General features: G+C 43.6%; 1 protein-coding gene across 8 annotated transcripts in view; it reads right to left on the bottom strand.

The window, feature by feature from the left end:
* The window catches only part of LOC137099270 (alpha-1,6-mannosylglycoprotein 6-beta-N-acetylglucosaminyltransferase B), a 55,291-nt gene extending 45,360 nt beyond the window's left edge, over positions 1-9,931 (bottom strand). The window contains exons 1-2 of one of the 8 annotated variants that reach the window (XM_067475892.1): positions 9,367-9,931; positions 8,076-8,188 (exon numbers count right to left, since the gene is read on the bottom strand). In XM_067475892.1, coding sequence (XP_067331993.1) covers positions 8,076-8,188; positions 9,367-9,434 — 181 coding nt within the window. In that variant the 5' untranslated portion in view covers positions 9,435-9,931. Of the gene's footprint in view, positions 1-7,784; positions 8,036-8,075; positions 8,189-9,366 lie in introns of those variants that run through there. The other 7 variants (XM_067475894.1, XM_067475898.1, XM_067475896.1 and 4 more) reach the window with 7 other exon arrangements.
* Between the last annotated feature and the right edge of the window lie 3,013 nt (positions 9,932-12,944).

Genomic DNA, 12,944 nt, shown 5'->3' with positions numbered 1-12,944 from the left:
AGGCAACATTTGGGAGTTTGACACCAAATTTTCTTTTTACCTGATGTGAAATGCCATTTGCTTAAAACTCCATTTCCAGAAAAAAATGGGTAAAATGTAAATAAAGAGAGAATGCAAGGGTTTGCAAATTAGCATCTGGAAAAAAAACTATCTATAGTCAAATATGACTTGTGACTTATTTTTCAATGCTTCCTTTATTATTCATCTGAAATATCTAATAAAACAAGTATTTGTACGTCCAACAGAAAAGATACCTTGCTTACTGTCTGTCAGTCTGCAAACCCTCTTTGGTAGATATGATGTCTTCAGCCCTCTGGGGGTCTTTAAGCTAGTGGCACTGCATGACAGCACCTTTGTCTCCAAACAGCACGAGGATCCAAACGCTGCTTGACTTTACTCGCACTTGCTGCAACGCTGGGCTAAGTCTCCCACCCGTGTCTAGAATATTCAAATGAATTATGTCATCTCAGCAGGTCTCATATCTAGATGTCGGTGTGCATCTCATCATTTCAACAGAAGTGGCATAAAGTCATGTGTTTCCTTTCTAAATAAAATACCCACAGAGTAAGAATAGCAGCCCCTGACGCTACAAATATTTAAGCTAAAAGGTTTATATAATTGACTAAACCCTCAAATAAAAGCTTCCAGTTTACTCTATGTACAGAGCCATCATGGTAAAAACTGTCTAAATACTGGGGCTCTGCAACCTCCAAGAAAACACATTTTAATTTTTTTGCACCGACCTTGCACAAATAGAAACACGCTTCTACTTTTAGTAATTTATGCATCAACAAAAACTATTGATTGCGGCGATGTGTCACGTTTGATTTATATTCAACAATTCCTTCCCCTCCCCACTGGCACAGTTGAACGTTAAACACATAAATCCTGTCACCCCCAATATGCATGCTGGCTGCCGAGGTTTCTTGGAGAGGGAATTTGGGGTCAGACCTGTCCGTCTCACCTGTCAGCCAGGATGAATTCATACACTCCCTCCTGCTCCTAACTCATACGCTCACACATGCATAGCTAAGCCTCTCCCTCTCCTCTCACTCCTAATTCAAATATTCATTACCGAAAAGGCTGCTTGAGAATGAGTTTCCCTCTTCTTGTTGGCACCTATGCTGGAGTTGCCAGACTCAGAAGCTATTAGAGCAGAAAACCCCTGTCACTTTTCCTCTGTGCAGCTCCAGCCTCTTATTGTAACTGACAGTCTGGAAAAGCAGAAACCACCTGCACTATATATTTTTATATATAGTAGCGTTCTGTAGCTTCAATTAAAAGCCAGTCTGCAAACACCTTATAGGCTCCCCAGCGGGATGATGTAGATGTTTAGTTAGGGGCACGGTGCACGTTTTGTTAGAATGCACACACTGACACACTGCAGCTATCATTTATTGATTCACCACAGCTCTAACGCATATTGTCAATTTGTGGTTGAAAATAAGAAAAGCGTTTCAGCTGTGAAAGTGAAGAAAAGGCTAATCCAGACACGGAGTGGGGGATCTGCTAATATTCCCCTATTACAAACAAACACCACAGAATTTACCCAGAAACACGTGAGTGTGGTGTCACAGCAAACCATTTTATTCCCCCTCATGCTCCCACTACTCAGACAGAAGCATAAAAATATGATGAGCATTTGCATAAACACGCTTCCTGTTTCCCCAACTGTGAAAGAGTTGCATGGATGCAAACACAACAACAGAAAATGCTGCCCGTAAGACTGGAAGTGAACTTTACGCCCCAGATCACGGCTCACCCTTTGCCCACAGTTCATTAAAGGTCATTTAATCATTCTGTTTGCGGTCTCCGAAAAACAACAATCCAGCCGAAAAAATAATCATTTACAAAACCAAAATCGCTTTCCATTCACGTCTATGCGAGAAAAACAAGAAACAGGCTGAAACAGGTTTGCTTCCAGTCTCGAATTGACCCGTTTCCTTCGCTTTGCTCCAGTCTGACTGAACTCTGACCGAAGAAACTGCAAGGTTTTTCCGATATCCAGCTGGTTGGCAAGAGAAGGTGAAGAAGACTAAGCTCTATTTTTGGGGGGTTTTAAAAGCAGGAAGCAGCAGAAAAGGACGGATGCTGTCTGGCTGTGGTGAGCGTGAGGACTGTGGCAGAAGTTAACGACAGTGAAATGTTCAATAAAACGCTGTTTAGTTTACACCTTAAGTACTTCGGGCCACACTGCCTGAACATTTCACAAACTGGAGTCACCGTAGGTCTCTCTCCCCTCCCTTATCATCCCACAACAGGTCCTTTAAACGCATTCACACACACACACAAACACACACACACACACACCCTTACGGTCCTGGTCCTGGTCAAGGTAATTGGCTTTTATCATATTACTTGATAAAAGCCAATTATGCTTTAACTTTGACATAAAACAATCTTTTTTAATTTAATTTAAGTAACACTCACCATAAGTTACACAAGTGGGAAACTTAATACTTTTTATCCGCCTTGTATATTCCGTCCCACCGACTTGAAATCAGACCTACTTCGCTTCTCGCTAGCACCTCCTGGTTTTTTTTTAGACTAATAAATAACTACACAGTTCCACTTTACTAGCGACTGCATTTACTGCATGCATGAGCACTGATGTGCACTGTGCCCTAATGCATGCACCTACATTTTCCTCTTAGTCAACCTCCGATACAACAGCAGCTAATTTAGAGAAACAGTTGCAATCAAACCTGAAGCGCTTAATTCCCCAGCGCTTCCCTCGGGAGACAGTTTCATCAACTGACAAGATCTACACCAACGTGTCTACTGTACACACCAAACTAACGGTATTTCCCAACAGAGTAATCCGCAAAAGACCAATAACGATCCAGGCAAAACAAAATACAGGTTATAATTCCTGTGTAAGATTTGGTTCCTGTACTGCAATATAATTACACCTAGAGGATTTTCATCGCACTTGGTGATGCATAAAATAAAAGATGCTCAATCCCACAAAACTGTAAACAGCAGGGGGCAAAATAATAAATTGCATTGCAGTTGAATCTGCTGTCCATCTTGTCGTAACCAATCAGTAGCAGCGAAACAATTAGCCCCCGTACTGGTCTCACAGTCCAAGACAAACTCGCTGGTCTCTTTGACGGACGACAGGTGCTTATGTATAAATGAATAATGAGCAGTTATTGTCAGACACAGAGCCAAGTCATCAGCGGCACATTCATATCCGGGTTATTCCTGAAACGACCAGTCGAGTTCCATCAGTAGCAAAGGTCAGTTTTTTTTATTCTCCACGTCTACACATGACGGAGGAGGGCGCTTATTACTTATCCCATTTTTCATTCAAACGAGGTTCGGGGGTTCACAGCCATGTCAGGAAACACTCACGCTCATGCATCACTCCGAGAAGATTGCTGAGCCCTGAAATAAAGCTCCACCAGTGTCTGTGACAGCATGGCAGCGAACAGGATGCTGAACATCGACGCACTTTGCGCATCTGATGCTCTGCTTCTCGGCTCAATGACGGATTAAAACTATGTGGAAAAGGCAGTTTTTCTTTTACATTTTCACTTGCAGACTTTCACAGCAGTAGAACTATAAGTTCTAATGCAGTGGTCTGGGATTATTTAAGTTGCAGCTTAGCTGTTAAAATAGCTCAGCACTGATCATTACACTTGAACAGAATTGTATAGTAATTTTTGTATTGGTTTATTATCAGTTTTTGGGCAAAACTTTAACCAGCTCTGCCTAACACAGTGCATTGTGGGATACCTGGCTTCCTCAAGTCTACACCAGTCAGCTAACGAAGCAACCTTGATAAACCAGGGGAACAAAGAAGACTTTCAGATCTTTGATCTGTCCTTCACTAAATGCAAACTTTGAACTGGAAGAGTACTTGGCCTTTGATGAAGCTTCACGAGTCTGCAAGAAAACACGTACAAAGCAGAGAGTTAATGTTGAGAAAAATCGACTCTGGTCTCTGGTCAGCTGTTGCTACGGTTGCAGACAACACACAACACTTTAGCGTCGTTATCCCCAGGCGTCAGAAGGCTGATGTTACACACAGGGTTTGAAGAGTACAAGTCCTTGTGGAGTTCTTACGCAAGTACATCACAAACCTCTTCTTAGGACACAAAGAAACTGGTTTTACTTGCTGTCACTGGGTATAATATGGGACCTTTAAAGTCCTCGCATTTTGCTTTTAGTTATTTATAGTTTTAGTTCTAACTGTTGTGTTGAGGGCTGTCGTATATGAGAGATGTATCACTTTTATTTTGGAATCGTAAATTATTTTAGTAGCCCTCAAAAATGCAGACACTATGCATAGTATGGCTTCTTTGAGAAAATATCTGCTTTCGCTAGGTGTCATGAAAGGTGTCACAGTGTTTTGCAGCAAAACAGACTTTTATATAACTCAGAATATGGGTTTTTCACAAAATCGGGAATAATAGAGCTCGGAGAAAACAAAAACTCAAGCGTTTTTGCCCCTGGCTCGGGTAAAAACCCCTGACGCATCCGAGGGCCATTTCTGTCTTTGTGGCTAAGCTGTCATTAAGGTCTCTGTGGTGAAAGGACACACTATGAAGGTGGTCTTCAAAAGAGCTTATTAGAAGACTACAGTGGCATCCTGGAGCCTTTAAGATATCTAGGATCAAACAGTCCCACCTCTGACGCTACCCACTCGAGTAGAAATAGTCTCCCTCTGTCCCCTTTACTTCTTTTCTACATCATTAGTTTTCCTGTACCTTCAAAGAGAAGTAATGAAGGGAACGCATGCATTTTAAAGCTGGATACAGCTCTGAGTGTGACTCAGTGCTATTCTGGGTCTCTAGGTCTGGAGGGTTGAGGAGTGAAACACTTCATATAGGATACATACAGCAGATACACGTACGCAACTCTGCACAAAATAGACTGTGGCGTTTAAAGTCTCGTTGCATCTTACTGTAAGTGATAACTGTGACAAAAATAATACAAACACGTGCGGGACAGACAGGTAGAGTGTGACAGAAGGCAGAGAAACAGAAGGAATGAAGACAATAATTGCATGTTTTTCTCCACACCTCTTGCTCTTCAGGCAGCTGCTCCCCTCACAGGGAGAGCAATAAACCGGGGGTAGTGGCTCCTCTCAGCACAGCCGAGCTGGTTTTGTTCTATTATTTCACGTTCAAACACTGTACATTTCACCACTTTCACGCGTTTCTCTCAACATTTTCCCGCCTGACAGCTTGTTGCAGATGGACATGATGGCTGCTAGTTGCAGTGCCGTGTGCAGTCATCTCCTGTCAAGGCCACGGTGATCAGCAGCAGGGGTTGAATGGGCGCGACTGCACAGCTCATCCCAGCTCATTCGTCACACCAACTCCCCGCGCCGCTAATCCACATAGCCAAACATGCACTTGTACACAAACACACGCACCCACACGGAGGATGAGAACTCACGTAGCCCAGCTCTCTCTGGTTAGCAGCAAGGCAGTGTTTAATGAGCTAGAGGCCGGATTCCTTCCCTTGACTGTAGCCCGTGAGCGGCTAATTAATCAGGCGCCTCTCCTATATTGCCAACCCCACACCCATGCGCCCCTCTCCCTCTCGCTCGCTCACTCACTCCTGAACCAGCTTTCTCCACAATATTTCATAAATGGTTTGAATGCTTAAAACTGTCTCCCATGGTGATGCCGCGCGCACATCGCTACAACATCCTCTGCATCACGCTTTGGAAATTACGCCAATTTTCTAGGGAAGTTGCTCCAACAACGTGCAAACATTAAGGCTTTTAATAACAAAGTAAAAGCATTCAGTCAGTCCCATAGGCAGACTGCATTATTTAGCAGGGATGGAGTGATTCCTGTTGGCCCTTTGAATGAAGCTAAACTAAACATCTGTGTAATGTTTTACAAATGCAAACTACAAACAACTGGTGTCCTTGGAGTGTCATCGCATTGTCTCTGCCCGTGCCAACCAGTATCTGTCACAGAGGACGACACGCGGTGTCAACCGTGTGCCAGGCGGCGATAAAAAGGTGAGGCACAATAGTCCAAAAGCTAACAGTGACTCTTCCACATGGCTTGTGCTGTGTCGGTTTGTATGCAGAGGCACACAGTGCAAACACAGAGGACGTGCTGAGAAAGACAAGTCTCTGTCATGGATGGGGTCCCTGAAATAGATCTGATTTCTCTCTGGAGTGCTTCAGATCCCTGCGAGTGCCTTAGATCCCTTTTTTTGTTTTTATTAGCCAGATGGACTTTGCATGATAAGGTGAGACCAAAGGAATCTGGAAGTCAATCTGCTCGGATCGTTCCAAACTGTTTTCAGGTACAAGTGCAGGATGTGAGCTAAAGGCTGTGTTTAGCATCCTGCATCGCCTACACCGGCTGGCCACTTTATTAGGTACACCTGCACAATGTAATGCAATCCAATGCAGCAGCTCTGCCATGAAGCCTCCTTTTACAACGTTATAATTTCTCCGTTTTTACGTCGAAACTGTCGGAAAGGTGATAATTCTACTACGTGTTTAAGTATCGAGGTCATAGTGGGTGGCAGAGAAGTATTGGAGTGCATTATATTAAGAGCTGGTTCTAATGTTTTGGCCACCACTTCTCTTCTCTGCTCCAGGTCATTCAGATATAAAAGGTGCCTTCTCAACACAACTGCTGTTGTGAGATCTCTCCACAGGTCTGGACTCACTGCTGGCCATTTCAGAACTCTCCAACGCTTTGTTTGGAACCATTTCTCAGTGCTTTTTGAAGTGTCTTTCTTTCTGACACTGGCCACACGTTGCGCCCCAGAACTCTTTGGTAATCATCAGATTTCATGATGCCATTCTCACGGAACCTCCACCATGTTTGACTGTAGCGACTTTGTGCTTTTCTTTGAAGGCCTCATTTCTTTTTCTGGAAACAGTGCCATGAAGTCCTTTACCAAAAAGCTCTACTTTTGTCTCATCTGTCCACAGTACATTCTCCCAGAAGGATTGTAGTTTTGTCACGCAAACTCCAGTCTTGCTTTATTATGCCTCTGTGTCAGCAGTGGTGTCCTCCTGGGTCTCCTACCATAGCGTCACTTTTCATTTAGATGGCGACGGATAGTGCGAGGTGACACTGTTGTACCCTGTGTCTACAGATCAGCTTGAATTTGTTTGAAAGTTAGTCTGGGTTCTTTGTCCACCATTCCAACAATCTTTCGGGGTTCATTTTCATTAATTGTGCTCCTCCGTCCACATCCAGGGGGGTCAGCTACAGTGCCATGGGCTTTAAACGTCTTGATGATAGTGCGCACAGTGGAACCCAGGAACACTGAGATCTCTGGAGATGAACTTAAGACTTTCCATGTTTTTCCTCTCAAATCCACAGACGCCTCTTTACACTTCTTTCTGTTCTCCATGCACAGTGTGAGACAACTTTTCTCCATTTTAACTGGTTGCAAGTTAAATGAATTGCCGTGACAGTTGCATCACATGCCTGAAAAGCAAATATTTGTTACAATTTTATATTTCGTTCAATAAGGTGCCAATAATTTTTGAGTTCTGTGTGAATTCATATCAAGTTTGACTTTTCTTCTCGCTTTTTTTTTTTGTGTGTGTGTGTGTTGTTCTGGTGCAAACATAAACAATAAGCATGTGAATACCAAACATTGGAACAATTTTCTGAGAGAAAATTGCATTTTCTGACAGAAATGCAAGGGTGCCGATATTTTTGTCCATGACTGTAGAAGGACTCCCACAGGTAGAATACAGAATATAGAATGCAGGTTCAACATATCCGGCATATAAAGATGCACAAAATTGAAACGTTAGATACTTCATCTGCTATAATTCTCACCTCCTACTATTAAAAATGTGCTCGTGTGGGTCAGAACAAGGTCATGTGGACACTCAACGGAGATGAAAGTAGGTGGAGGTGTGGATGAGATGAGAGAGGAGCCTATCCCGGCGACAGCCGTCCACCCTCTTCGAATGCAGCACAGATGAGCAAAGTGAGCAATTCTGTCAAACCCGCTGGCGGCAATCAAGGAAGCCCCCCTGAGCTCCCAGCATGCTCTCAGCCTGTTCATTACCAGCCGCTGCAGTCACAGGCGACCAAGCTGCACCAGACACGTAAACGCAGGCTTACCTTCAGCCCGCACAGTGAAGGGGGACTCTCCGGATCGCTTGGCCGAGAACTGGCCCCCGAGGGAGGTCATTAGAAAGCATAGGCTGAAGAAGCCAATCCCCAACACAAAGATCCTGCAGGAGGGGGACAGAAACAAGAGGACCATTAAGTGATGACAAACCAAGAGAAAGTGAGAAAAAGAACTAAAAAGGGAAGATGAGCACAATGAGTAGAGAGTAAGGCAGGCGCTGTAATTTCACAGTAAAGTGCAAGGCAGTTCTTTGACATGTCCTTTATGAGGTCCATATTGTAGCAATGAACCCACAGAAAGCCACTGTGCCTGCTCGCTTGACTGTGTCATCTCAAAGGACCATTACATGGATGGGCTTTCTGCATCACACTGTGCTCAGCGAGTAAAACTGCCAAAATAAGAGCGTGAAATTACAGGCGAATGGCTGCACTTTAAAGGAAGCGGTGAAGACACGGCATTTCAACATTTCCTCCAGTTCTGCAGCTCTGAAACGAACGCTTTGGAGCGACTCGCCCCAAAACTGGCTCATGTGCACGCTCCACTAGTCACGCTGGGAACACGTTTGGGAAACAATAGGGATTTGGAAGCGGTGCAGATTGTCACACCTACTCTCTGAGGACCGTAGCTTGCTGCTTGAGTTTTTTATTTTTTTTTAGAAGGCAGAAAACTGACAAGTAGAGACAGGCTGCAGCCACTCAGCTGGAGCCAGTGCGAGTGATGATGCTACTGCTCAGTGTGCACGTATGTGAGGATGCTCACGCTTTGTACCCACACAATTTTTGTGTCTGTGTCAGCTATGAGCTCTGCAGCATGAGCAGGTGAGCTGCTCATTGCCCTGGCAAAGGATGCACTCGTCTGCATTCCGCTACAGAGCTGTGAATCACTGCCAGGCTAGTGTACAACTTATTTTCTTCAGAAGTGAAAGTTTTAACAAGTTTGCAGCTGCTTGATTTGTCTTCACTGCCTTTCCAGCTGCTGGTCAAACTTTTATTTTGGTAATTGTTGCACGTCCCCCCCCCCCCCCCCCATTAGTGGCAACTTGATCTGAGGGATAAACGGCACTGTTGTCTTCACATACAAAAAATGAAGCTCTGATGTCATTCAGATATTATTTGTTACCCAGTGACCCTGCTAACATTTCTCCCTTTGCTTCTCCTATTTATTTCAATTACGTCCTGTATTTGTCATTGTGTTGCGACAGAAATAAAGAAATCCGACGTCGCATCGAATGGGGATGGAAGTGAGGAGTATGAAGGCTTAAAGTCGTAAACGGGTTCTTACCTGAATGGTTTGAAAGTAAGGAGACCTCTCCTCACCATAATGGAAAGATCGCTGCCGGTTGCAATCATTTTGCGCACACATAGAAATCGCCGGATCTACTTAACATCGTGCAAGTCTGTGTAACAACCGGTGTCAAGACCATAAATCACAACCAGGAGCCTCAGGAGTGACAGGTGTGATGAAACGTCCGCGTTGCGCTGCGACCAACTTCAGCGGAAATGCAGCCGGTGCGTCCTGCAGCAGCGGGTCGATTAGTCCGAATCCCGGAAAAGAAGAAGGAGCAGACACAGGACGAGATACTGGATAGCAGACCTTCAGGCGGTTGTGATCGGGTCTTCATTCAGTTGCACGTCCTGGAGATGAGGCGGCATCAAGCGCAACAACGCAGGAGTGATGAGTTGAGTGGATGGTGCGCGGATCCTCTTCGGCGGCTCGTTTACCTGCAGCGCCATCTAATGATCCACACTGGATTAACAGAGCTGAGCTCGTACTGTGCACGTTGAGACACATCAGACGATGGATCGAAAAAAAAAACACAATAGAGACGAATGAATGCAATATTAAACTTATTTTTAATGTGTTACAATGCAGGGGACGAGCCCCCCACGCGTTCTTTTTGGTCCTTTGGTAGAAAATTTGCTGCTGTTTTTTGGACTTTTTGTGTCTGTTTGTTACAGTTTCGGTAAATTTAGCTTGTTTGTAATTTTCGAGTCCTTTTGCAGCTTGTTTGCGGTTGTTGTGCATCTCTTACTGGTCACTCTGTGTCTTTTAACGCTACTTTTTGAAACAAGACATAAAATATAAACTAAAATAAGAGAAACATTTGAATTGCTCTGGCACAGCTGAACCCAGCCGTGGTGCTGTTCAATTGGAACGCGTCAAATGAATGTGATGAAACGCTACTACCTGAGCAGCCACACACCTCTGCGTTTGATTTAAAGGTCATTTTGGAAGGTTTATCTCCTTTATCTTAATTGCTAAATCTCCTTTATGTAAATGTACTTTCTTGTAGTACTGCTAATGCTGAAGAATGCTCTTGGCTACATCGAGAGGTTTCATCATTTAAAGGAACAATTATAGGAAGCTTAATTAGAAAAAGAAATAATGCAACAAATATGGTTTTCGTTTCCTTTTCACAGAGTGCTGTAAATATGTTACAAGAAACAGAGAACTCCCCACAAGTGAGTCTGTTGTGCTCCTCTGTTTTATTTTCAGGTCTTTCATAGAAGTAGCAATAAGAAAGAGAGAAGCAAAAGCAAGATGTGACTTGACCTCGGTTTACTACCATCTTAAAATCATTCAGAAAAAAATGGAAGATGATAGTAACATTCAGGGTTGGCCTAAATGCACACTAAGCTGCAGCTTCCTCTGTTACCATGACAACAGTTTTCACTTGAGCCAGTGGGTGTTGGGCTTCGACTCTGCATTGACTTTTGGACCGAAGCCCAGGGCGTCCGGTCAGGTTCTGCTGACAGTCCAAGACTTCAAACGCACCAGTGGCTAGATCACATTCACTTCCTGCTCGGTGACGACATGACTTCATGACGACACTCTTCATTTGGAAGACAGTGGCAGAAAGCAGAGCAATGTGTCCCTGTTTGAAAGCCACACTCGGCTTCGGCTGCACAGAAGAGCAAAACACTCACAGACAGGGAGGTTTTTCACCGTATCTGACTTTCAGCCCAGTTCGATGAGCAAAAGTTGAATCGCAGTGCCACCTGTGGAGAGAAGGAAACACCTGCAGCCATGTCTCATGCTGATGTCTATTGTCCTTTTTCTTCTTGCTGTCCTCCAGCGCCGACTAATTCTTCTGTCTCCTGTTATAATTCAGTCCCTGCTCTCAGTCATATTCTTCTTTAGCCTCGTTTTTACATTGTTTTACATACTGTATCGACTCCATCTTGTGTCTTCAGTATCCACTGCACTGTTTTTCTCTCCCTTCCTGTTTGGTTTGGTCTCTCTCTGTTTCCCTGAAGATTCATGGAAAAAGACCCTGAAGGTGAAAGACCTCTGTGCCACATTCTATTTGTATTTAACGGGATAAGGGACTAAACATCTGCTACGAGCAGCGGCGGATGATGCAGGCTTAATACTTACAGACTGGATACAAATCTAATTCACTTACATTTGCCCTTTTGAAGTAGAAGTAAACATTATCAGTCATCTCCCTGTCTTCTCTTGACGCGGCTGCATGGTGAGGTGTCTCTGACCCCGTAATGGTAGATTATCCGTGACCTTTTAAGCAGGGACTGTGAGGCACCAGAGCCAACCTCTTTCCCAGTGTGCTTCCCCTTCGTGAAAATATTAGTGTTAAGTGTCAAGTTTCCCAACATTTTCTGATTTGAATTAAGAAAAAAAAAAAACATCTGTATTTGTAATGGTTCATTGTTCAAAGAGCTTCCAGCAGTATGTTTTTATACATCTCTGCCGCCCTCCCAGGGCCACATTTTTGGTACGTGCCCTCATTAAAAAGCCACTTGGATTTTAAAAGCCACTGAAAACCAAATGTGCAAAAAGTTCCAGGTTAGAGGAAACTGAAGTAAAGAAGGGTTCATTTGGATGAGTGCTTGGCTGGAGATTGAGATTTCTAGTGAGAGAAGAGGAAGCTTCTATTGAACTTTTGTTTTCCTTTCTCTTTTTATTGTCTTGCTGGGACAAGACAAACACACACACACACACAAACCATTGCCAGGAAGAGATCAGATAAAACAGTCGTTTTTGTTCCAGGGAAAGTGAATATTTAAGAAAAAAATATTTGATTTGACAGTGCTTTTAATACACCTCCTCTGAAAGCAAACGGTTACATATGAACAGTCACAAAAGTAATTACCAGAGAAATAAACTGGAAAACAGAGACAAAAGGTTTATTTAGAAAAACTGAAAATGTACTACATCATGTATTTTTGATATTAAAACGATTCTGCTGAAACCGAAGACCTTTGTTCAATAATGATGGTTGAATGAAAAAAGATACAAGCTTTAATATGATGCTTCAGTAGAAACTGATGCATGCAATTAGTCATCACATGGGAAACAGTCACTGGAGATCTGGCAGCTTTGATAAGAAAAATTAACAAAATGCAATGAAAATACTGCAACCAAATGATCACATACTGTCCATCCACACACCCACAAAATAAATTGGACCAATGGACATTGCAACGGACGAGACGCTCACGTCTCAAATGAGTCACACACAATTTATTCGTTCCACATAGGCTAGAATCAGGACTGACAGGATGGAGCGGTGGAGCGGTGGAGCGGTGGAGCGGGGGGGGAAGCATGAAGGCAGGAACATGGTGGAGGAAGTGTAGGCAGGTAAGAGCAGAGGAGGATGGACAGGAGCAACGGTCGGAGGCAGATAAACACTGATGGACAGCGTTGAGCTTATTACTGAAAAAGATGTAATGTACTACTCGTGAATTTTTACTTGGTACTTTCCTTAGTACCCCCTGTCAAAAGTAATTCAATGCATTACTTGTTTTGTTACTTAAATTCGGGACTGACAGAGAGTCAGAGAGTCAGTAGTGGAATTGGGCAACATGTCATCCACATTCTTTGTTAGCTCGTCCTTTATT

Source organism: Channa argus, chromosome 15, assembly GCF_033026475.1.
Source record: "Channa argus isolate prfri chromosome 15, Channa argus male v1.0, whole genome shotgun sequence".
Classification (NCBI taxonomy): Eukaryota; Metazoa; Chordata; class Actinopteri; order Anabantiformes; family Channidae; genus Channa; species Channa argus.
Note: the sequence above shows the minus strand (reverse complement) of the source record. Positions and strands in the feature narration are given on the sequence as shown.